This window comes from Bufo bufo, chromosome 1 (assembly GCF_905171765.1).
Source record: "Bufo bufo chromosome 1, aBufBuf1.1, whole genome shotgun sequence".
NCBI lineage: Eukaryota > Metazoa > Chordata > Amphibia > Anura > Bufonidae > Bufo > Bufo bufo.
In genome coordinates, this window is record NC_053389.1 from 842,433,435 (window position 1) to 842,459,549 (window position 26,115).

Sequence of the window (26,115 nt, forward strand, 5' to 3'; positions counted from 1 at the left end):
TAGTATGTGTGTAAGGAGGACTGACACAGACCGGACACATCACCTATATATTATATAATATACACCTACAGTACAGCATCTATAGTGCCCTATAGTATGTGTGTAAGGAGGACTGACACAGACCGGACACATCACCTATATATTATATAATATACACCTACAGTACAGCGTCTATAGTGCCCTATAGTATGTGTGTAAGGAGGACTGACACAGGCCGGACACATCACCTATATATTATATAATATACACCTACAGTACAGCGTCTATAGTGCCCTATAGTATGTGTGTAAGGAGGACTGACACAGACCGGACACATCACCTATATATTATATAATATACACCTACAGTACAGCATCTATAGTGCCCTATAGTATGTGTGTAAGGAGGACTGACACAGACCGGACACATCACCTATATATTATATAATATACACCTACAGTACAGCGTCTATAGTGCCCCTATAGTATGTGTGTAAGGAGGACTGACACAGGCCGGACACATCACCTATATATTATATAATATACACCTACAGTACAGCGTCTATAGTGCCCTATAGTATGTGTGTAAGGAGGACTGACACAGACCGGACACATCACCTATATATTATATAATATACACCTACAGTACAGCGTCTATACTGCCCCTATAGTATGTGTGTAAGGAGGACTGACACAGGCCGGACACATCACCTATATATTATATAATATACACCTACAGTACAGCGTCTATAGTGCCCTATAGTATGTGTGTAAGGAGGACTGACACAGACCGGACACATCACCTATATATCATATAATATACACCTACAGTACAGCGTCTATAGTGCCCTATAGTATGTGTGTAAGGAGGACTGACACAGACCGGACACATCACCTATATATTATATAATATACACCTACAGTACAGCGTCTATAGTGCCCTATAGTATGTGTGTAAGGAGGACTGACACAGGCCGGACACATCACCTATATATTATATAATATACACCTACAGTACAGCGTCTATAGTGCCCTATAGTATGTGTGTAAGGAGGACTGACACAGACCGGACACATCACCTATATATTATATAATATACACCTACAGTACAGCGTCTATAGTGCCCTATAGTATGTGTGTAAGGAGGACTGACACAGGCCGGACACATCACCTATATATTATATAATATACACCTACAGTACAGCGTCTATAGTGCCCTATAGTATGTGTGTAAGGAGGACTGACACAGACCGGACACATCACCTATATATTATATAATATACACCTACAGTACAGCGTCTATAGTGCCCCTATAGTATGTGTGTAAGGAGGACTGACACAGGCCGGACACATCACCTATATATTATATAATATACACCTACAGTACAGCGTCTATAGTGCCCTATAGTATGTGTGTAAGGAGGACTGACACAGGCCGGACACATCACCTATATATTATATAATATACACCTACAGTACAGCGTCTATAGTGCCCTATAGTATGTGTGTAAGGAGGACTGACACAGGCCGGACACATCACCTATATATTATATAATATACACCTACAGTACAGCGTCTATAGTGCCCTATAGTATGTGTGTAAGGAGGACTGACACAGACCGGACACATCACCTATATATTATATAATATACACCTACAGTACAGCGTCTATAGTGCCCCTATAGTATGTGTGTAAGGAGGACTGACACAGACCGGACACATCACCTATATATCATATAATATACACCTACAGTACAGCGTCTATAGTGCCCTATAGTATGTGTGTAAGGAGGACTGACACAGGCCGGACACATCACCTATATATTATATAATATACACCTACAGTACAGCGTCTATAGTGCCCCTATAGTATGTGTGTAAGGAGGACTGACACAGACCGGACACATCACCTATATATTATATAATATACACCTACAGTACAGCGTCTATAGTGCCCTATAGTATGTGTGTAAGGAGGACTGACACAGACCGGACACATCACCTATATATTATATAATATACACCTACAGTACAGCGTCTATAGTGCCCTATAGTATGTGTGTAAGGAGGACTGACACAGACCGGACACGTCACCTATATATTATATAATATACACCTACAGTACAGCGTCTATACTGCCCCTATAGTATGTGTGTAAGGAGGACTGACACAGGCCGGACACATCACCTATATATTATATAATATACACCTACGTGTACAGCGTCTATAGTGCCCTTATAGTATGTGTGTAAGGAGGACTGACACAGACCGGACACATCACCTATATATTATATAATATACACCTACAGTACAGCGTCTATAGTGCCCCTATAGTATGTGTGTAAGGAGGACTGACACAGACCGGACACATCACCTATATATTATATAATATACACCTACAGTACAGCGTCTATAGTGCCCCTATAGTATGTGTGTAAGGAGGACTGACACAGGCCGGACACATCACCTATATATTATATAATATACACCTATGTGTACAGCGTCTATAGTGCCCTATAGTATGTGTGTAAGGAGGACTGACACAGACCGGACACATCACCTATATATTATATAATATACACCTACAGTACAGCGTCTATAGTGCCCCTATAGTATGTGTGTAAGGAGGACTGACACAGGCCGGACACATCACCTATATATTATATAATATACACCTACAGTACAGCGTCTATAGTGCCCCTATAGTATGTGTGTAAGGAGGACTGACACAGACCGGACACATCACCTATATATTATATAATATACACCTACAGTACAGCGTCTATAGTGCCCCTATAGTATGTGTGTAAGGAGGACTGACACAGACCGGACACATCACCTATATATTATATAATATACACCTACAGTACAGCGTCTATAGTGCCCCTATAGTATGTGTGTAAGGAGGACTGACACAGACCGGACACATCACCTATATATTATATAATATACACCTACGTGTACAGCGTCTATAGTGCCCTATAGTATGTGTGTAAGGAGGACTGACACAGGCCGGACACATCACCTATATATTATATAATATACACCTACAGTACAGCGTCTATAGTGCCCCTATAGTATGTGTGTAAGGAGGACTGACACAGACCGGACACATCACCTATATATTATATAATATACACCTACAGTACAGCGTCTATAGTGCCCCTATAGTATGTGTGTAAGGAGGACTGACACAGACCGGACACATCACCTATATATTATATAATATACACCTACGTGTACAGCGTCTATAGTGCCCTATAGTATGTGTGTAAGGAGGACTGACACAGGCCGGACACATCACCTATATATTATTTAATATACACCTACAGTACAGCGTCTATAGTGCCTCTATAGTATGTGTGTAAGGAGGACTGACACAGACCGGACACATCACCTATATATTATATAATATACACCTACAGTACAGCGTCTATAGTGCCCTATAGTATGTGTGTAAGGAGGACTGACACAGACCGGACACATCACCTATATATTATATAATATACAACTACAGTACAGCGTCTATAGTGCCCCTATAGAATGTGTGTAAGGAGGACTGACACAGACCGGACACATCACCTATATATTATATAATATACACCTACAGTACAGCGTCTATAGTGCCCCTATAGTATGTGTGTAAGGAGGACAGACACAGACCGGACACATCACCTATATATTATATAATATACACCTACAGTACAGCGTCTATAGTGCCCCTATAGAATGTGTGTAAGGAGGACTGACACAGGCCGGACACATCACCTATATATTATATAATATACACCTACAGTACAGCGTCTATAGTGCCCTATAGTATGTGTGTAAGGAGGACTGACACAGGCCGGACACATCACCTATATGTTATATAATATACACCTACAGTACAGCGTCTATAGTGCCCCTATAGTATGTGTGTAAGGAGGACTGACACAGGCCGGACACATCACCTATATATTATATAATATACACCTACAGTACAGCGTCTATAGTGCCCCTATAGTATGTGTGTAAGGAGGACTGACACAGGCCGGACACATCACCTATATATTATATAATATACACCTACAGTACAGCGTCTATAGTGCCCCTATAGTATGTGTGTAAGGAGGACTGACACAGACCGGACACATCACCTATATATTATATAATATACACCTACAGTACAGCATCTATAGTGCCCTATAGTATGTGTGTAAGGAGGACTGACACAGACCGGACACATCACCTATATATTATATAATATACACCTACAGTACAGCGTCTATAGTGCCCTATAGTATGTGTGTAAGGAGGACTGACACAGGCCGGACACATCACCTATATATTATATAATATACACCTACAGTACAGCGTCTATAGTGCCCTATAGTATGTGTGTAAGGAGGACTGACACAGACCGGACACATCACCTATATATTATATAATATACACCTACAGTACAGCATCTATAGTGCCCTATAGTATGTGTGTAAGGAGGACTGACACAGACCGGACACATCACCTATATATTATATAATATACACCTACAGTACAGCGTCTATAGTGCCCCTATAGTATGTGTGTAAGGAGGACTGACACAGGCCGGACACATCACCTATATATTATATAATATACACCTACAGTACAGCGTCTATAGTGCCCTATAGTATGTGTGTAAGGAGGACTGACACAGACCGGACACATCACCTATATATTATATAATATACACCTACAGTACAGCGTCTATACTGCCCCTATAGTATGTGTGTAAGGAGGACTGACACAGGCCGGACACATCACCTATATATTATATAATATACACCTACAGTACAGCGTCTATAGTGCCCTATAGTATGTGTGTAAGGAGGACTGACACAGGCCGGACACATCACCTATATATTATATAATATACACCTACAGTACAGCATCTATAGTGCCCCTATAGTATGTATGTAAGGAGGACTGACACAGGCCGGACACATCACCTATATATTATATAATATACACCTACAGTACAGCGTCTATAGTGCCCCTATAGTATGTGTGTAAGGAGGACTGACACAGACCGGACACATCACCTATATATTATATAATATACACCTACAGTACAGCGTCTATAGTGCCCCTATAGTATGTGTGTAAGGAGGACTGACACAGACCGGACACATCACCTATATATTATATAATATACACCTACAGTACAGCATCTATAGTGCCCTATAGTATGTGTGTAAGGAGGACTGACACAGACCGGACACATCACCTATATATTATATAATATACACCTACAGTACAGCGTCTATAGTGCCCCTATAGTATGTGTGTAAGGAGGACTGACACAGACCGGACACATCACCTATATATCATATAATATACACCTACAGTACAGCGTCTATAGTGCCCTATAGTATGTGTGTAAGGAGGACTGACACAGACCGGACACATCACCTATATATTATATAATATACACCTACAGTACAGCGTCTATAGTGCCCTATAGTATGTGTGTAAGGAGGACTGACACAGGCCGGACACATCACCTATATATTATATAATATACACCTACAGTACAGCGTCTATAGTGCCCTATAGTATGTGTGTAAGGAGGACTGACACAGGCCGGACACATCACCTATATATTATATAATATACACCTACAGTACAGCGTCTATAGTGCCCTATAGTATGTGTGTAAGGAGGACTGACACAGACCGGACACATCACCTATATATTATATAATATACACCTACAGTACAGCGTCTATAGTGCCCCTATAGTATGTGTGTAAGGAGGACTGACACAGGCCGGACACATCACCTATATATTATATAATATACACCTACAGTACAGCGTCTATAGTGCCCTATAGTATGTGTGTAAGGAGGACTGACACAGGCCGGACACATCACCTATATATTATATAATATACACCTACAGTACAGCGTCTATAGTGCCCTATAGTATGTGTGTAAGGAGGACTGACACAGGCCGGACACATCACCTATATATTATATAATATACACCTACAGTACAGCGTCTATAGTGCCCTATAGTATGTGTGTAAGGAGGACTGACACAGACCGGACACATCACCTATATATTATATAATATACACCTACAGTACAGCGTCTATAGTGCCCCTATAGTATGTGTGTAAGGAGGACTGACACAGACCGGACACATCACCTATATATCATATAATATACACCTACAGTACAGCGTCTATAGTGCCCTATAGTATGTGTGTAAGGAGGACTGACACAGGCCGGACACATCACCTATATATTATATAATATACACCTACAGTACAGCGTCTATAGTGCCCCTATAGTATGTGTGTAAGGAGGACTGACACAGACCGGACACATCACCTATATATTATATAATATACACCTACAGTACAGCGTCTATAGTGCCCTATAGTATGTGTGTAAGGAGGACTGACACAGACCGGACACATCACCTATATATTATATAATATACACCTACAGTACAGCGTCTATAGTGCCCCTATAGTATGTGTGTAAGGAGGACTGACACAGGCCGGACACATCACCTATATATTATATAATATACACCTACAGTACAGCATCTATAGTGCCCCTATAGTATGTGTGTAAGGAGGACTGACACAGACCGGACACATCACCTATATATTATATAATATACACCTACCGTACAGCGTCTATAGTGCCCCTATAGTATGTGTGTAAGGAGGACTGACACAGACCGGACACATCACCTATATATTATATAATATACACCTACAGTACAGCGTCTATAGTGCCCCTATAGTATGTGTGTAAGGAGGACTGACGCAGACCGGACACATCACCTATATATTATATAATATCACAGAGACCGGACACGTCACCCATACATTATATAATATCACACAGACCGGACACGTCACCTATACATTATATTATGTCACACAGACCGGACACGTCACCCATACATTATATAATATCACACAGACCAGACACGTCACCCATACATTATATAATATCACACAGACCGGACACGTCACCCATACATTATATAATATCACACAGACCGGAGACGTCACCCATACATTATATAATATCACAGAGACCGGACACATCACCCATACATTATATAATATCACACAGACCGGACACGTCACCTATACATTATATTATGTCACACAGACCAGACACGTCACCCATACATTATATAATATCACACAGACCGGACACGTCACCCATACATTATATAATATCACACAGACCGGACACGTCACCCATACATTATATTATGTCACACAGACCGGACACGTCACCTATACATTATATTATGTCACACAGACCGGACACGTCACCCTTACATTATATAATATCACACAGACCGGACACGTCACCCATACATTATATAATATCACACAGACCAGACACGTCACCCATACATTATATAATATCACACAGACCGGACACGTCACCCATACATTATATAATATCACACAGACCAGACACGTCACCCATACATTATATAATATCACACAGACCGGACACGTCACCCATACATTATATAATATCACACAGACCGGACACGTCACCCATACATTATATAATATCACAGAGACCGGACACATCACCCATACATTATATAATATCACACAGACCGGACACGTCACCCATACATTATATAATATCACACAGACCGGACACGTCACCCATACATTATATAATATCACACAGACCGGACACGTCACCCATACATTATATTATGTCACACAGACCAGACACGTCACCCATACATTATATAATATCACACAGACCGGACACGTCACCCATACATTATATAATATCACACAGACCGGACACGTCACCCATACATTATATTATGTCACACAGACCGGACACGTCACCTATACATTATATTATGTCACACAGACCGGACACGTCACCCATACATTATATAATATCACAGAGACCGGACACATCACCCATACATTATATAATATCACACAGACCGGACACGTCACCTATACATTATATTATGTCACACAGACCAGACACGTCACCCATACATTATATAATATCACACAGACCGGACACGTCACCCATACATTATATAATATCACACAGACCGGACACGTCACCCATACATTATATTATGTCACACAGACCGGACACGTCACCTATACATTATATTATGTCACACAGACCGGACACGTCACCCTTACATTATATAATATCACACAGACCGGACACGTCACCCATACATTATATTATGTCACATAGATTGGACACGTCACCTATACATTATATTATGTCACATGAAGCGGACAGGCCTGTACATTATATAATAGCCCAGACCTGACACTCCCTCCTCCTCCTCCTGGTGCATTATATAAGCGACAGACACAATATCTATCCAATAGACGCGATGCACGAAGCATCCGTTATATAAGGGACACGTAGGTCTATAATCAGGGAGGTTTAGCCAAGAGTTAATTTGAAGCAGAAGATCTAATCTGGAATTTGTGGAGCCCTTAGAGGCGGCGTGTACAGGGTTAATCCTATGCGGGTGAGTGAAGGAAATTCTATAGGGAATATATATATATATAGACTGGGATCATATATATATATATACAGGGTGCTCTATGAGCTCTGCCTCTTACCGTCTCATTTACCGCACCTCTTAGCTTCTAATGATAATAAAGAGAGAGAGTCTGAGCCTTATGATAGAGGAGCATGGACGTGGCCACCCACCTGAGACCTCTGCACACTTACCTGCCCAGTACAGTTGATGGTTATAGAATCCTTAGACAGATTGTTAATCGGCTGCGGTAAGAAATTTACCACCTGCAGAGAGAAACACAGCAAAATGAAGCCAAGAAGGATTCAATGGAAGACAGAAGAGATGGGCAGTGTGAACCGGGCAAATAGGAACGGTGACATGGCAACTGTGGACCTGGGTGAGGGCAACTGTGGACCTGCGTGAGGGCAACTGTGGACCTGCGTGAGGGCAACTGTGGACCTGGGTGAGGGCAACTGTGGACCTGCGTGAGGGCAACTGTGGACCTGGGTGAGGGCAACTGTGGACCTGGGTGAGGGCAACTGTGGACCTGGGTGAGGGCAACTGTGGACCTGCGTGAGGGCAACTGTGGACCTGCGTGAGGGCAACTGTGGACCTGCGTGAGGGCAACTGTGGACCTGCGTGAGGGCAACTGTGGACCTGCGTGAGGGCAACTGTGGACCTGCGTGAGGGCAACTGTGGACCTGCGTGAGGGCAACTGTGGACCGGCGTGAGGGCAACTGTGGACCTGCGTGAGGGCAACTGTGGACCTGCGTGAGGGCAACTGTGGACCTGCGTGAGGGCAACTGTGGACCTGCGTGAGGGCAACTGTGGACCTGCGTGAGGGCAACTGTGGACCTGCGTGAGGGCAACTGTGGACCTGCGTGAGGGCAACTGTGGACCTGCGTGAGGGCAACCGTGGACCTGCGTGAGGGCAACTGTGGACCTGCGTGAGGGCAACTGTGGACCTGCGTGAGGGCAACTGTGGACCTGCGTGAGGGCAACTGTGGACCGGCGTGAGGGCAACTGTGGACCGGCGTGAGGGCAACTGTGGACCGGCGTGAGGGCAACTGTGGACCTGCGTGAGGGCAACTGTGGACCTGCGTGAGGGCAACTGTGGACCTGCGTGAGGGCAACTGTGGACCTGCGTGAGGGCAACTGTGGACCTGCGTGAGGGCAACTGTGGACCTGCGTGAGGGCAACTGTGGACCTGCGTGAGGGCAACTGTGGACCTGCGTGAGGGCAACTGTGGACCTGCGTGAGGGCAACTGTGGACCTGCGTGAGGGCAACTGTGGACCTGCGTGAGGGCAACTGTGGACCTGCGTGAGGGCAACTGTGGACCGGCGTGAGGGCAACTGTGGACCGGCGTGAGGGCAACTGTGGACCGGCGTGAGGGCAACTGTGGACCGGCGTGAGGGCAACTGTGGACCGGCGTGAGGGCAACTGTGGACCGGCGTGAGGGCAACTGTGGACCGGCGTGAGGGCAACTGTGGACCGGCGTGAGGGCAACTGTGGACCGGCGTGAGGGCAACTGTGGACCGGCATGAGGGCAACTGTGGACCGGCGTGAGGGCAACTGTGGACCGGCTTGATGGGAACTGCGGACCGGTGTGATGGGAACTGTGGACCGGTGAGATGGGAATTGTGAACCGGTGAGATGGGAATTGTGGACTGGTGAGATGGGACGTGTTGACAGGCGAGATGAGGAATGGGGATGTTTGGATTGGTAAAATGGGATATGTGGACAGCTGAGATGGGACATGTGGTCGAGTGAGATGGGATGTGTGGACAGGTGAGATGAGGTATGTAGACAGGCGAGATGGGATGTGTGGACAGGTGAGCTGAGGTATGTAGACAGGCGAGATGGGATGTGTGGACCGGTGAGATGAGGCAAGTGGACACGTGTGAGGAGGTTTGGACAGGTAAGGTGGGAAGTGTGGGCAGGTGAGATGAGGTATGTAGACAGGCGAGATGGGGCATGTAAATGTTTGGATTGGTAAGATGGGATATGTGGACAGGTGAGATGGGACATGTGGTTGAGTGAGATGGGATTTGTGGACAGGTGAGATGAGGTATGTAGACAGGTGAGATGAGTTTTGTAGACAGGCGAGATGAGGTATGTAGACAGTCGAGAAGAGGTATGTAGATAGGCGAGAAGAGGTATGTAGATAGGCGAGATGTGTTTGGGATTGGTAGGCAGGTGAGATGAGGTATGTAGATAGGCGAGATGGGTTTGGGATTGGTAGGCAGGTGAGATGAGGTATGTAGATAGGCGAGATGGGTTTGGGATTGGTAGGCAGGTGAGATGAGGTATGTAGACAGGTGTGATGGGTTTGGTAGGCAGGTGAGATGAGGTATGTAGACAGGTGTGATGGGTTTGGGATTGGTAGGCAGGTGAGATGAGGTATGTAGACAGGTGTGATGGGTTTGGGATTGGTAGGCAGGTTAGATGAGGTATGTAGACAGGTGTGATGGGTTTGGGATTGGTAGGCAGGTGAGATGAGGTATGTAGACAGGTGTGATGGGTTTGGGATTGGTAGGCAGGTGAGATGAGGAACTCATTGGAAACATGATTTTTGATGGAATAAAATAAGGAAGGTTCACCTTGTTCATCTTTATGAGCACACATGGCGCTCCAGATGAATATCCGTAGTTAGGATCTGAGAGACCAGAACAGCTTCCCAGTACGTCTCTAATAAACTGGCATGCTTTTTTTGGATAATTCCGCACATCTCCAGTGTCGTCCTGCCGGTAGTATTGTCCAGAGGTGCAATTGACTCCTCTCTCCGTCTGCACGGTCTCGTTATAATCTGGGCAAGAGAGGTAAGTGAACCTTGTTATTATCCACTATTTTAGGGGGGTGTAATACTCAAGTAAGATGGTGCGAGAAGATGAAAGCTGCTGAGGGTGCAAATGTCTATGAGAACAATGGGTAATCCTTATGTAAATATTGAAAACATCCCCTCACCTTGAAGCAAAGTGTTGAGACTTTTCACGTAATCCCCCCAGGTGCCATTCGTGGGGCCATTTATGGTCTCAGTCATACTATATACTACCTCCGTGGTGTCCATCTTGGGGCGAATCATAAGACCTGGTGAAAATTTGAGAAAAAATGATAAGTTCTTGGAAAGGTGTGTGATGGTTCCTCTAATTCTATCTACTATACAAGGGCTGAAGCATGGAGAAACCCAGGCCAATCTTCCTGCCCCAAGCAGGTTTTGGGTTAGGGAAACTATTGACCTCATGGGTGGAGGATGCACCTCAGATCTCTCAGAAAGCTCTTAAAGGTGCCTTTATAGACAGTAAATTTCCATTCACCAGAATGTTGTTGTTTTGGCGGGAAACACATGCATTTCTGCAAACCCCATTCAGGTGAATGGAACTGATTTCAGTTTATAGAAAATCTGCCACATTAAGGTTTTTGCCTCCTTCATGTCTTGACTATTTGGTGAGCAAAGTATCTGCTGCTTTAGTTGAATGAAGACCATAACAGTACTTAAAGGGTGTATCCAGGAAAAGATATTTATGACCTCCTCAGGCTAGGTCCTCAGTATCAGATCTGTGGGGGTGCAATACCTGGGACCCCCGCTGATCAGCTGTTAGAAGAGGCCTAGGTCACATGGCCTAGTTGCAGTCCGGTTCACGTCAATAGGGCTGAGCTGCAATACCGAGCACTGCCACTATACAATGTATGATCCTGTAATTAGAAAGCTCCCAGGAGCCTGAATCCCTCACCATAGCTTTGTGAGCACAGCAGCACCCTAAAACAGCTGGTCGCCAGGGATGCCGGGACTTAGACCCCTGCTTGACAAGGCTGTTTAACATTTTTGGGTTCGGGGGTCGGGGGGAAGGGGGACACAGAACATCTCAAGAGAAATTTGCTTTAGCTTACTGGCCTTGGGGAGTACTCTTTGTGGTGCGCTTTATCATTAGGGAGATCAGAAAATATTCATGATACCAGGCAGCACTGCTCTCCCTTTTTGACAAGAATAGATACAAATTTGCATATCTTAATTTTGCTGACATTAGACATGATATCCCCTCTTTTCGGTTTGGTCAGGCAAGCTAATTTGTATCCCTTTGGGTTTCTGGGAAAGATATTTAAATACTTAAAAAAAGAAAACACTAATCTTCTCTGATAAAGATATATGAATTTGCATATATTCTTCCTAGAAACCAAGTATCCCTTGCGCACAGTACTCATCATGCGTATTTACAGGTCCTCCTAATACTAATGAGCATCCCAAAGAGTACCCCCCCCCCCCCTCAAGGCCAGTCAGCTAAGCAAAACACTTCTCTCTTGAGACAATCTGGTTGGCTGGAAGGAGAGGTAGCTCGCATGTCTGAGGGAGAGAAGTGTAGTCCTGGATGGTGCATTCTAGTTTTCTCGTCTCACTTTCAGTTGAATGTTGTATTGCTGGTTTGTCTGAGATATATCTCCAAAAATTTGGGTCTTTTAGAAACCAAGATTTTTGGGGAAATATAAAGAATTCTTAAAGGGTAGGATGGATTTGCTCATACTTTCTAAAAAACTGAATATTTTTCAATCCATTTCAGACAACTAAAGGTACATCCACAGTTGAAAAACATGCACAGTTCAGTTTTCTTTCCAAAAGTATTAAAAGAACTGAGTGTTTCTCAACTACAGAATATCCTTCCAGTCACAGTGCAGCCTTTTAAACAGACTTATGCAGCAAAACTTGGAAAATAGCTAAGCCAGCCTCACATCTGCAACTAGCTTTTTTAGGACAAAAACCCTTTCTCAGAGAAAAACAGATAGAACCAGCTTTTCTAGTTGAGAGGCCTTGAGGGAATCTCTGGGTGGGTACTATATGAAAAGTAGCACATCTTCTGACATCAGATAGGCTTAGGAAATCTAATTTGTATACTGCATGCTTCCCAGAAACCCAGAGGGGTATTGCCTGGAGTACAGTACTCCACACATACAGTATTCTATGAATACTACAGTAGGTGCTCTCCATAATGAGAACCCCACAGACAACACATACATATTTCCCAGAAACCCAGAGTAGCATGCTTGTCTCAGTCTTTTGTAAACAAAAACCAGGAGTTGAACCTAGAAACATATAATGAAAATATCTGTGCCTCTTCCATGCTTGAACCCTTAGTTTTGTCATACAAATACTGACCATGTAAAGTGGCCTACATTATCCCTCTGGACTCTTCAATGAAATCATTAGGGAATTACCTGGATTGGCCAGTCGATCGGCATATTTTGGAGTATATTCATCTATCGTCTGTAGCATCACCCACATACTGAGTGAGAAGATGGCCGTAAGGAAGGCATAAAACACCGCGTAGAACAACAGAATCAGCGCTGCAGGACAGAAAGGGTTAATGACATTAGTAACCATGATATAAGGGAAGCAGTGAAATAATTTCTCCCGTCTTTGCCGTCCCCTTCCTGGATGTGGCAAGTAGCCTCCAGAATGCCCCCTAAGATGTCCACTCCAGGAGGATTTAATGGATATGGTCAGTACCATCCAGAATGCCCCCTAAGATGTCCACTCCAGGAGGATTTAATGGATATGGTCAGTTCCATCCAGAATGCCCCCTATGATGTCCACTCCTAGAAGATTTAATGGATATGGTCAGTTCCATCCAGAATGCCCCCTAAGATGTCCACTCCAGGAGGATTTAATGGATAAGGTCAGTTCCATCCAGAATGCCCCCTATGATGTCCACTCCAGGAGGATTTAATGGATATGGTCAGTTCCTTCCAGAATGCCCCCTATGATGTCCACTCCAGTGGCCAGTGCCTCTATTATTAATAGAATATTCAGAACCGTAGAGAGGCCTTCAGTCTCTCCTACACTCATACATAGGTATGAAGGACACTTCAGGAACAGAGAAGGTGTGGAGAGTAAATCCACTTCATGTTCTGCACTCTTCAGACCTCGCTGTAAAGATTCAGGTGTCCCGACACCCAATACCACCCACAGCGGAGAGAACTGTTTCTTCAAATAATATCAGAAAAAAATACAGTGAGCATGTGCGTGACAACGCTAGTCATGGATGAAGACATCTGCTGCCACATGTAATCCCCTCATTCCCTCTAATCCCAGGCTTCATTCATTCTCCTTATTACCAATACGTTCCACTCAGCTTCTTAGAAACCATGTAGTGAAAGAAATAGACGATAGAACTAATGTACCTTACCCATCATTCCTGCACCTTACCTCTCTATACCCATCATTCCTGCACCTTACCTCTCTATACCCATCATTCCCGCACCTTACCTCTCTATACCCATCATTCCTGCACCTCACCTCTCTATACCCATCATTCCTGCGCCTCACCTCTCTATACCCATCATTCCTGCACCTCACCTCTCTATACCCATCATTCCCGCACCTCACCTCTCTATACCCATCATTCCTGCACCTTACCTCTCTATACCCATCATTCCTGCACCTTACCTCTCTATACCCATCATTCCTGCGCCTCACCTCTCTATACCCATCATTCCTGCGCCTCACCTCTCTATACCCATCATTCCTGCGCCTCACCTCTCTATACCCATCATTCCTGCACCTCACCTCTCTATACCCATCATTCCTGTACCTTACCTCTCTATACCCATCATTCCTGCACCTTACCTCTCTATACCCATCATTCCTGCACCTTACCTCTCTATACCCATCATTCCTGCACCTCACCTCTCTATACCCATCATTCCTGCACCTTTCCTCTCTATACCCATCATTCCTGCACCTTACCTCTTTATACCCATCATTCCTGCACCTTACCTCTCTATACCCATCATTCCTGCACCTTACCTCTCTATACCCATCATTCCTGCACCTCACCTCTCTATACCCATCATTCCTGCACCTTACCTCTCTATACCCATCATTCTTGCACCTTACCTCTCTATACCCATCATTCCTGCACCTTACCTCTCTATACCCATCATTCCTGCACCTTACCCGTCTATACCCAGCGAATCGCGTTAAAAAACATCTATTTCCTGGCTGCAGAGAGCGTGTATAGGGGTGTAGAACACTGTGCCTGTATAGCGGTGTAGAGCACTGTGCCTGTATAGTGGTGTAGAACACTGTGCCTGTATAGTGGTGTAGAACACTGTGCCTGTATAGCGGTGTAGAGCACTGTGCCTGTATAGTGGTGTAGAACACTGTGCCTGTATAGTGGTGTAGAACACTGTGCCTGTATAGCGGTGTAGAACACTGTGCTGTATAGTGGTGTAGAACACTGTGCCTGTATAGGGGTGTAGAGCACTGTGCCTGTATAGTGGTGTAGAACACTGTGCTGTATAGTGGTGTAGAACACTGTGCCTGTATAGGGGTGTAGAGCACTGTGCCTGTATAGTGGTGTAGAACACTGTGCCTGTATAGCGGTGTAGAACACTGTGCCTGTATAGTGGTGTAGAACACTGTGCCTGTATAGTGGTGTAGAACACTGTGCCTGTATAGTGGTGTAGAACACTGTGCCTGTATAGTGGTGTAGAACACTGTGCCTGTATAGGGGTGTAGAGCACTGTGCCTGTATAGCGGTGTAGAACACTGTGCCTGTATAGCGGTGTAGAACACTGTGCCTGTATAGCGGTGTAGAACACTGTGCCTGTATAGCGGTGTAGAACACTGCCTGTATAGGGGTGTAGAACACTGTGCCTGTATAGCGGTGTAGAACACTGTGCCTGTATAGTGGTGTAGAACACTGTGCCTGTATAGTGGTGTAGAACACTGTGCCTGTATAGTGGTGTAGAGCACTGTGCCTGTATAGAGGTGTAGAACACGGTGCCTGTATAGTGGTGTAGAACACTGTGCCTGTATAGGGGGTGTAGAACACTGTGCCTGTATAGGGGGTGTAGAACACTGTGCCTGTATAGTGGTGTAGAACACTGTGCCTGTATAGCGGTGTAGAACACTGTGCCCGTATAGCGGTGTAGAACACTGTGCCTGTATAGCGGTGTAGAACACTGTGCCTGTATAGCGGTGTAGAACACTGTGCCTGTATAGTGGTGTAGAACACTGTGCCTGTATAGCGGTGTAGAACACTGTGCCTGTATAGCGGTGTAGAACACTGTGCCTGTATAGCGGTGTAGAACACTGTGCCTGTATAGTGGTGTAGAACACTGTGCCTGTATAGTGGTGTAGAGCACTGTGCCTGTATAGAGGTGTAGAACACTGTGCCTGTATAGTGGTGTAGAACACTGTGCCTGTATAGCGGTGTAGAACACTGTGCCTGTATAGGGGGTGTAGAACACTGTGCCTGTATAGTGGTGTAGAACACTGTGCCTGTATAGTGGTGTAGAACACTGTGCCTGTATAGCGGTGTAGAACACTGTGCCTGTATAGCGGTGTAGAACACTGTGCCTGTATAGTGGTGTAGTACACTGTGCCTGTATAGTGGTGTAGAACACTGTGCCTGTATAGCGGTGTAGAACACTGTGCCTGTATAGCGGTGTAGAACACTGTGCCTGTATAGTGGTGTAGAACACTGTGCCTGTATAGCGGTGTAGAACACTGTGCCTGTATAGTGGTGTAGAACACTGTGCCTGTATAGCGGTGTAGAACACTGTGCCTGTATAGCGGTGTAGAACACTGTGCCTGTATAGTGGTGTAGAACACTGTGCCTGTATAGCGGTGTAGAACACTGTGCCTGTATAGTGGTGTAGAACACTGTGCCTGTATAGCGGTGTAGAACATTGTGCCTGTATAGCGGTGTAGAACACTGTGCCTGTATAGCGGTGTAGAACACTGTGCCTGTATAGCGGTGTAGAACACTGTGCCTGTATAGCGGTGTAGAGCACTGTGCCTGTATAGCGGTGTAGAACACTGTGCCTGTATAGTGGTGTAGAACACTGTGCCTGTATAGTGGTGTAGAACACTGGGCCTGTATAGTGGTGTAGAACACTGTGCCTGTATAGCGGTGTAGAACACTGTGCCTGTATAGTGGTGTAGAACACGGTGCCTGTATAGTGGTGTAGAACACTGTGCCTGTATAGGGGGTGTAGAACACTGTGCCTGTATAGTGGTGTAGAACACTGTGCCTGTATAGCGGTGTAGAACACTGTGCCCGTATAGCGGTGTAGAACACTGTGCCTGTATAGGGGTGTAGAGCACTGTGCCTGTATAGCGGTGTAGAACACTGTGCCTGTATAGCGGTGTAGAACACTGTGCCTGTATAGTGGTGTAGAACACTGTGCCTGTATAGTGGTGTAGAACACTGTGCCTGTATAGCGGTGTAGAACACTGTGCCTGTATAGTGGTGTAGAACACTGTGCCTGTATAGCGGTGTAGAACACTGTGCCTGTATAGTGGTGTAGAACACTGTGCCTGTATAGTGGTGTAGAACACGGTGCCTGTATAGCGGTGTAGAACACTGTGCCTGTATAGCGGTGTAGAACACTGTGCCTGTATAGCGGTGTAGAACACTGTGCCTGTATAGCGGTGTAGAACACTGTGCCTGTATAGTGGTGTAGAACACTGTGCCTGTATAGCGGTGTAGAGCACTGTGCCTGTACAGCGGTGTAGAACACTGTGCCTTGCAGTAACACACATAGGGAGTCTGCTGTGGTAGTGAGATAATACTGTGAGTCCGTATGACATGCAGATGACAGGCGTCGCTCTTACAATCACTGCACACCTCACTTATTGGGGCAGTCACGGGGCCAAAACTGACCAAATAACTCCAGTGTGAACTCAGCCTTACAGGTCGATGTTAGCGCCAAGAAGAAGCGCACTCCTCTTACAGCACCGTCAGCTGATTCCACATAGAACCACCCTACAGAACCTGTTCTATTAACCCCTTATACAAGTAGAGCCCCCGACAGAGTGGAGAGGGGGTCAGCAGTAAGGTTGTGGTGACGTCACTGATTATTTTGCCCTTCCTCTGATCCGTCGGAACAATATCCCCCAAAAAACGGATCCTGTCTGTGGAGCGTCCGCCTTCACTCGGTCAGCATTTGGTCAGTAATCCATCAGTATTAGTAATGCCAAAAAAAACAGGAGTGGATCCAAAACAGAGATGACACGTGGATGGAATACTTGCATGTCTTCTGTGTTTTGTACCCTTGGCTCCTGACCTCCCACTGCTGCCACCCTTCTGCCACCCGCCCATGCTAGCGACTTGCTGGCTCCGCTGCTGCCTTATGGGCAAGCTGCCACCCTCTTCTCCCGATGATGATGAAGCCCCTTCGTCACCAGGCTCCCGTGCTATCAGCTACATCATCATCATCATCATCAAGTAGTGTCTGCACGTCACCGATGTCCTCCTCAACGGTCTCTGGGTCAGGAGCCTCACCGCTCACAACACTACCTCCCACACCACTCTCCTCATCACTACTTGCCCGCCTAGCGGAGAAAGTCTCCTCCACATCTTGGCTGCCCAGGAGCTGCTGACTGTCCTCTAGTAGCTCATCCTCACTGTATAGTGGAGCTGATCCCACAGCATATAATACTTCTCTGGCTGAGGGAACAGAAAAGGACAGAGGCAGGTTGAGGACAGGTGAGGGCACAGGGCCTGCTCCCGGGCCATGCCAACTAAGGGTTGTGTCTGACGAACCCACCGACTCTTGGTCGGGGGTGTCTGATGTCACTTGGGACGAAGTGGATGACCGAGTCAACCATTCAAGAACCGCTGGGTTGCTGGTCAAGACACGACCGCTAGCTGACACCGGGAGCTCAGGCCTCTCGCTGCGACCCCTGCTGCCACTGCCCCTTACTCTGCTGCGACCTCTGCCTGCGCCAGAAACATTGAGGCCTCTGCCCCTCCCCTGTGCAGGGCCGGGCACTTCTCTGCCCGACATACTGTTACATCAAATCAATAAATAGGAAATTAAACCACCCCAAAAAAGTCTGTAATTTTCTCACAACACAACGGATAATAAGCCCTTCTTTCCACTTATACACACCACAAGAGCTTTAGAACATATAACTGCACCGCTGAACAGCTAATATATTTTTCTTTTCCACTAATACACGCCACAAAGGACTTTAGAACATATAACTTCACTGCTGAATGGCAAACAGGCCCTTATTTTTTTCCACTAATAGACACCACAAAAGGCTTTATAACATATAACTGCACCGCTGAACGGCAAATATATATATTTTTTGCCAATACACACCACAAAAGGCTTTAGAACATATAGCTGCACCGCTGAACGGCAAATATATTTTACTTTTGTCAGAAATACACAACAAAAAGGGCTGACATTTTCGCACTTCACCACCCCCTTTTTTCCCACTAATACAAGCCCAAAAAAAGTCTTTACAACAGATAACTGCACCGCTGAACGGCAAATATAATTTTTCTTTTTCCACTAACACACGACAAAAAGTCTGTAATTTTCACACTTAACCACACAGCGGCTAATAAGCCCTTTTTTCCCACTAATACAAGCCAAAAACTGCTGTAGAACATATAACTGCACCGCACAAGGGCAAATAAGATGTAGAAATATCTCCCTGTAGTAACCCTGTTAATGCCGGTATCACACAGAAAGTACACCCTAATAAGAGGGGTTTACTGGAATTACGGAGCTGTATACTGGCAATGTGGATGCGCAGTCAGTGCAGCAAGGTGTAATAGGATTGTTCCTGTTCCCCAGGCTGTGACCTCCCCGACTGAACCCAGTTCTACAGAAATGCTGTGGACTGATTCCTCCCTGTCCTTTCCCTGAACTTCTATTCAGCAAAATAAAAGTTTTCAGCTCTTCCCTCGCACTGTCCCTAGCGCCTGCTGACGTCTCTCCCTGCACTAAGTACGCTGGGAAATGGCAGAATCCAAGATGGCTGCCGCTGTTTATAGGGCTGTGACATCACAGGGCTGGCCTGCTGCTGATTGGCTGCATGCATTGCATTATGGATGATCCCGCCTTCCCAAAATTCCTTGCTCCATGTCCTCACACGTGCAGCAGCCATTTTAGGCAAAAATGTGATTCGTTACCACGAAGCATGAGGAAATTCAGATTCGGTGCGAATCTAATTTTTCCTGAAATTCATATAAAATTCTATTTCATCAGCTTCGATTCGCTCATCTCTAATGGGTATATAGAGAAGTAAGGTGCAGGAATGATGGGTATAGAGAAGTAAGGTGCAGGAATGATGGGTATAGAGAGGTAAGGTACAGGAATGATGGGTATAGAGAGGTAAGGTGCAGGAATGATGGGTATATAGAGAAGTAACATACAGGAATGATGGGTATAGAGAGGTAATATACAGGAATGATGGGTATAGAGAGGTAAGGTACAGGAATGATGGGTATAGAGAGGTAAGGTACAGGAATGATGGGTATAGAGAGGTAAGGTGCAGGAATGATGGGTATATAGAGAAGTAACATACAGGAATGATGGGTATAGAGAGGTAAGGTGCAGGAATGATGGGTATAGAGAGGTAAGGTACAGGAATGATGGATATAGAGAGGTAAGGTGCAGGAATGATGGGTATAGAGAAGTAATATACAGGAATGATGGGTATAGAGAGGTAAGGTACAGGAATGATGGGTATATAGAGAAGTAACATACAGGAATGATGGGTATAGAGAGGTAATATACAGGAATGATGGGTATAGAGAGGTAAGGTGCAGGAATGATGGGTATAGAGAGGTAAGGTACAGGAATGATGGGTATAGAGAGGTAATATACAGGAATGATGGATATAGAGAGGTAAGGTGCAGGAATGATGGGTATAGAGAGGTAAGGTGCGGGAATGATGGGTATAGAGAGGTAAGGTGCAGGAATGATGGGTATAGAGAGGTAAGGTGCAGGAATGATGGGTATAGAGAGGTAAGGTGCAGGAATGATGGGTATAGAGAGGTAAGGTGCAGGAATGATGGGTATAGAGAGGTAAGGTGCAGGAATGATGGGTATAGAGAGGTGAGGTACAGGAATGATGGGTATAGAGAAGTAAGGTGCAGGAATGATGGGTATAGAGAGGTAAGGTGCAGGAATGATGGGTATAGAGAGGTAAGGTGCAGGAATGATGGGTATAGAGAGGTGAGGTACAGGAATGATGGGTATAGAGAGGTAAGGTGCAGGAATGATGGGAATAGAGAGGTAAGGTGCAGGAATGATGGGTATAGAGAGGTAAGGTGCAGGAATGATGGGTATAGAGAGGTAAGGTGCAGGAATGATGGGTATAGAGAGGTGAGGTGCAGGAATGATGGGTATAGAGAGGTAAGGTGCAGGAATGATGGGTATAGAGAGGTAAGGTGCAGGAATGATGGGTATAGAGAGGTAAGGTGCAGGAATGATGGGTATAGAGAGGTAAGGTGCAGGAATGATGGGTATAGAGAGGTAAGGTGCAGGAATGATGGGTATAGAGAGGTAAGGTGCAGGAATGATGGGTATAGAGAGGTAAGGTGCAGGAATGATGGGTATAGAGAGGTAAGGTGCAGGAATGATGGGTATAGAGAGGTAAGGTGCAGGAATGATGGGTATAGAGAGGTAAGGTGCAGGAATGATGGGTATAGAGAGGTAAGGTGCGGGAATGATGGGTATAGAGAGGTAAGGTGCAGGAATGATGGGTATAGAGAGGTAAGGTGCAGGAATGATGGGTATATAGAGAAGTAACATACAGGAATGATGGGTATAGAGAGGTAAGGTGCAGGAATGATGGGTATAGAGAGGTAAGGTGCAGGAATGATGGGTATAGAGAGGTAAGGTGCAGGAATGATGGGTATAGAGAGGTAAGGTGCAGGAATGATGGGTATATAGAGAAGTAACATACAGGAATGATGGGTATAGAGAGGTAAGGTGCAGGAATGATGGGTATAGAGAGGCAAGGTACAGGAATGATGGGTATAGAGAGGTAAGGTACAGGAATGATGGGTATAGAGAGGTAAGGTGCAGGAATGATGGGTATAGAGAGGTAAGGTGCAGGAATGATGGGTATAGAGAGGTAAGGTGCAGGAATGATGGGTATAGAGAGGTAAGGTGCAGGAATGATGGGTATAGAGAGGTAAGGTGCAGGAATGATGGGTATAGAGAGGTAAGGTGCAGGAATGATGGGTATAGAGAGGTAAGGTGCAGGAATGATGGGTATAGAGAGGTAAGGTGCAGGAATGATGGGTATAGAGAGGTAAGGTGCAGGAATGATGGGTATAGAGAGGTAAGGTGCAGGAATGATGGGTATAGAGAGGTAAGGTGCAGGAATGATGGGTATAGAGAGGTAAGGTGCGGGAATGATGGGTATAGAGAGGTAAGGTGCAGGAATGATGGGTATAGAGAGGTAAGGTGCAGGAATGATGGGTATATAGAGAAGTAACATACAGGAATGATGGGTATAGAGAGGTAAGGTGCAGGAATGATGGGTATAGAGAGGTAAGGTGCAGGAATGATGGGTATAGAGAGGTAAGGTGCAGGAATGATGGGTATATAGAGAAGTAACATACAGGAATGATGGGTATAGAGAGGTAAGGTGCAGGAATGATGGGTATAGAGAGGCAAGGTACAGGAATGATGGGTATAGAGAGGTAATATACAGGAATGATGGGTATAGAGAGGTGAGGTGCAGGAATGATGGGTATAGAGAGGTAAGGTGCAGGAATGATGGGTATAGAGAGGTAAGGTGCAGGAATGATGGGTATAGAGAGGTAAGGTGCAGGAATGATGGGTATAGAGAGGTAAGGTGCAGGAATGATGGGTATAGAGAGGTAAGGTACAGGAATGATGGGTATAGAGAGGTAAGGTGCAGGAATGATGGGTATAGAGAGGTAAGGTGCAGGAATGATGGGTATAGAGAGGTAAGGTGCAGGAATGATGGGTATAGAGAGGTAAGGTGCAGGAATGATGGTTATAGAGAGGTAAGGTGCAGGAATGATGGGTATAGAGAGGTGAGGTGCAGGAATGATGGGTATAGAGAGGTAAGGTGCAGGAATGATGGGTATAGAGAGGTAAGGTGCGGGAATGATGGGTATAGAGAGGTAAGGTGCAGGAATGATGGGTATAGAGAGGTAAGGTGCAGGAATGATGGGTATAGAGAGGTAAGGTACAGGAATGATGGGTATAGAGAGGTAATATACAGGAATGATGGGTATAGAGAGGTAAGGTGCAGGAATGATGGGTATAGAGAGGTAAGGTGCAGGAATGATGGGTATATAGAGAAGTAACATACAGGAATGATGGGTATAGAGAGGCAAGGTACAGGAATGATGGGTATAGAGAGGTAAGGTGCAGGAATGATGGGTATAGAGAGGTAAGGTGCAGGAATGATGGTTATAGAGAGGTAAGGTGCAGGAATGATGGGTATAGAGAGGTGAGGTGCAGGAATGATGGGTATAGAGAGGTAAGGTGCAGGAATGATGGGTATAGAGAGGTAAGGTGCAGGAATGATGGGTATAGAGAGGTAAGGTGCAGGAATGATGGGTATAGAGAGGTAAGGTGCAGGAATGATGGTTATAGAGAGGTAAGGTGCAGGAATGATGGGTATAGAGAGGTGAGGTGCAGGAATGATGGGTATAGAGAGGTAAGGTGCAGGAATGATGGGTATAGAGAGGTAAGGTGCAGGAATGATGGGTATAGAGAGGTAAGGTGCAGGAATGATGGGTATAGAGAGGTAAGGTGCAGGAATGATGGGTATAGAGAGGTAAGGTACAGGAATGATGGGTATAGAGAGGTAATATACAGGAATGATGGGTATAGAGAGGTAAGGTGCAGGAATGATGGGTATAGAGAGGTAAGGTGCAGGAATGATGGGTATAGAGAGGTAAGGTGCAGGAATGATGGGTATAGAGAGGTGAGGTGCAGGAATGATGGGTATAGAGAGGTAAGGTGCAGGAATGATGGGTATAGAGAGGTAAGGTGCAGGAATGATGGTTATAGAGAGGTAAGGTGCAGGAATGATGGGTATAGAGAGGTGAGGTGCAGGAATGATGGGTATAGAGAGGTAAGGTGCAGGAATGATGGGTATAGAGAGGTAAGGTGCAGGAATGATGGGTATAGAGAGGTAAGGTGCAGGAATGATGGGTATAGAGAGGTAAGGTGCAGGAATGATGGGTATAGAGAGGTAAGGTACAGGAATGATGGGTATAGAGAGGTAATATACAGGAATGATGGGTATAGAGAGGTAAGGTGCAGGAATGATGGGTATAGAGAGGTAAGGTGCAGGAATGATGGGTATAGAGAGGTAAGGTGCAGGAATGATGGGTATAGAGAGGTGAGGTGCAGGAATGATGGGTATAGAGAGGTAAGGTGCAGGAATGATGGGTATAGAGAGGTAAGGTGCAGGAATGATGGGTATAGAGAGGTAATATACAGGAATGATGGGTATAGAGAGGTGAGGTGCAGGAATGATGGGTATAGAGAGGTAAGGTGCAGGAATGATGGGTATAGAGAGGTAAGGTGCAGGAATGATGGGTATATAGAGAAGTATCTCTGTCCCCAGTATCCCCCCTCCCCAGAATCTCCTTGCTCCACATCTCCTCTCTTCGGGATCTTCTCTCCCCAGTATCTCCTCTCTTCAAGATCCCCCCTTTTCATGATCTCCTCTCCCCAGCATATCCTCTTTCCAGTGTCTTTTCTCCCCAGTATCTCCTCTCCCTAGTATCTACTTTCCCTAATATCTCCACTCTTCAAGATCTCCTCTGTACAGAATATCACCTTCCCAGCATCTCATCTTTACAGGATATCCTCTCTCCAGCATATCTTCTCCCCATTATCTCCTCTCCCTAGTATCTCCTTTCTATAATATCTCCTCTCTGCAAGATCTCCTCTCCCCAGTACCTTGTTTCCCCAGTATCTAGTCTCTTCAAGATCTCCACTGCCCAGCATGTCATCGTCCTAGCATATCCTCTCTTCAGGATCTTCTCTCCCCAACAACTCCTTTCCCAGCATCTCCTCTTCTTAGTATCTCCTCTCTTCAAAATCTCCTCTCTCCAACATGTCCTCTTTTCAGGATCTCCTTCCCAGCATCTCCTCTCCATAGCATCTTCTCTCCCCTCCTCTCCCCAGCATCTCCTCTCCCCAGCATCTCCTCTCCCCAGCATCTCCTCTCCCCAGCATCTCCTCTCCCCAGCATCTCCTCTCCCCAGCATCTCCTCTCCCCAGCATCTCCTCTCCCCAGCATCTCCTCTCCCCAGCATCTCCTCTCCCCAGCATCTCCTCTCCCCAGCATCTCCTCTCCCCAGCATCTCCTCTCCCCAGCATCTCCTCTCCCCAGCATCTCCTCTCCCCAGCATCTCCTCTCCCAAGCATCTCCTCTCCCAAGCATCTCCTCTCCCAAGCATCTCCTCTCCCAAGCATCTCCTCTCCCCGGTGTTTCCTTACCCCAGCTGCTTCCTGTCCGACCCATAAATTCCCGTGTCCTTGGGTTCCACATAAATTCCTTGAATTCTTCCGTCATTTGGCTACAGCTCTTCTTCTGTGCGAGGGCAGCCATGGTGCTGATCCTCTAATCTCCAGCAGGTGACTAATCCCCAGATCTGGAGCAGCAGCATATTTATCTCCTTACAGAATCCTCCCTCATGAATAATAATCAGCTCCCTCCACCAATCAGCATTGACCCGCATTGTAACAAAGTAGCAAGGTCTGAACTATGCAGCATTCCTAGAAACTGGAACTGGGCGGCATCACACCTGACCGGAATAGATACATGGCTCAGCCAGGGGTGCACCACCAAGGAGGCCA

General features: G+C 45.7%; 1 protein-coding gene and 1 long non-coding RNA gene across 5 annotated transcripts in view; one reads left to right on the top strand and one right to left on the bottom strand.

Moving 5' to 3' along the window:
• LOC120986732 (sodium/potassium-transporting ATPase subunit beta-2-like) overlaps window positions 1-25,891 on the bottom strand; it is a 44,582-nt gene extending 18,691 nt beyond the window's left edge. The window contains exons 1-5 of the mRNA XM_040415446.1: window positions 25,756-25,891; window positions 13,714-13,842; window positions 11,473-11,595; window positions 11,109-11,314; window positions 8,720-8,791 (exon numbers count right to left, since the gene is read on the bottom strand). Of these exons, the coding sequence (XP_040271380.1) occupies window positions 8,720-8,791; window positions 11,109-11,314; window positions 11,473-11,595; window positions 13,714-13,842; window positions 25,756-25,867 (642 nt within the window). The 5' untranslated portion in view covers window positions 25,868-25,891. The remainder of the gene's footprint in view (window positions 1-8,719; window positions 8,792-11,108; window positions 11,315-11,472; window positions 11,596-13,713; window positions 13,843-25,755) is intronic.
• On the top strand, window positions 21,063-25,069 carry LOC120986733. Of its 4 annotated transcripts, XR_005775768.1 has the most exons (5): window positions 21,063-21,096; window positions 21,157-21,366; window positions 21,455-22,842; window positions 23,295-23,564; window positions 23,717-25,069. It is a non-coding gene; the product is annotated as an uncharacterized LOC120986733 (long non-coding RNA). The 4 variants fall into 4 exon arrangements; XR_005775771.1 differs by lacking the exons at window positions 21,063-21,096; window positions 21,157-21,366 and having other exon boundaries at window positions 21,381-22,842; window positions 23,717-24,076; window positions 24,137-25,069; XR_005775769.1 differs by lacking the exons at window positions 21,063-21,096; window positions 21,157-21,366 and having other exon boundaries at window positions 21,381-22,842; window positions 23,295-23,474; window positions 23,505-23,564.
• Window positions 25,892-26,115: the final 224 nt, after the last annotated feature.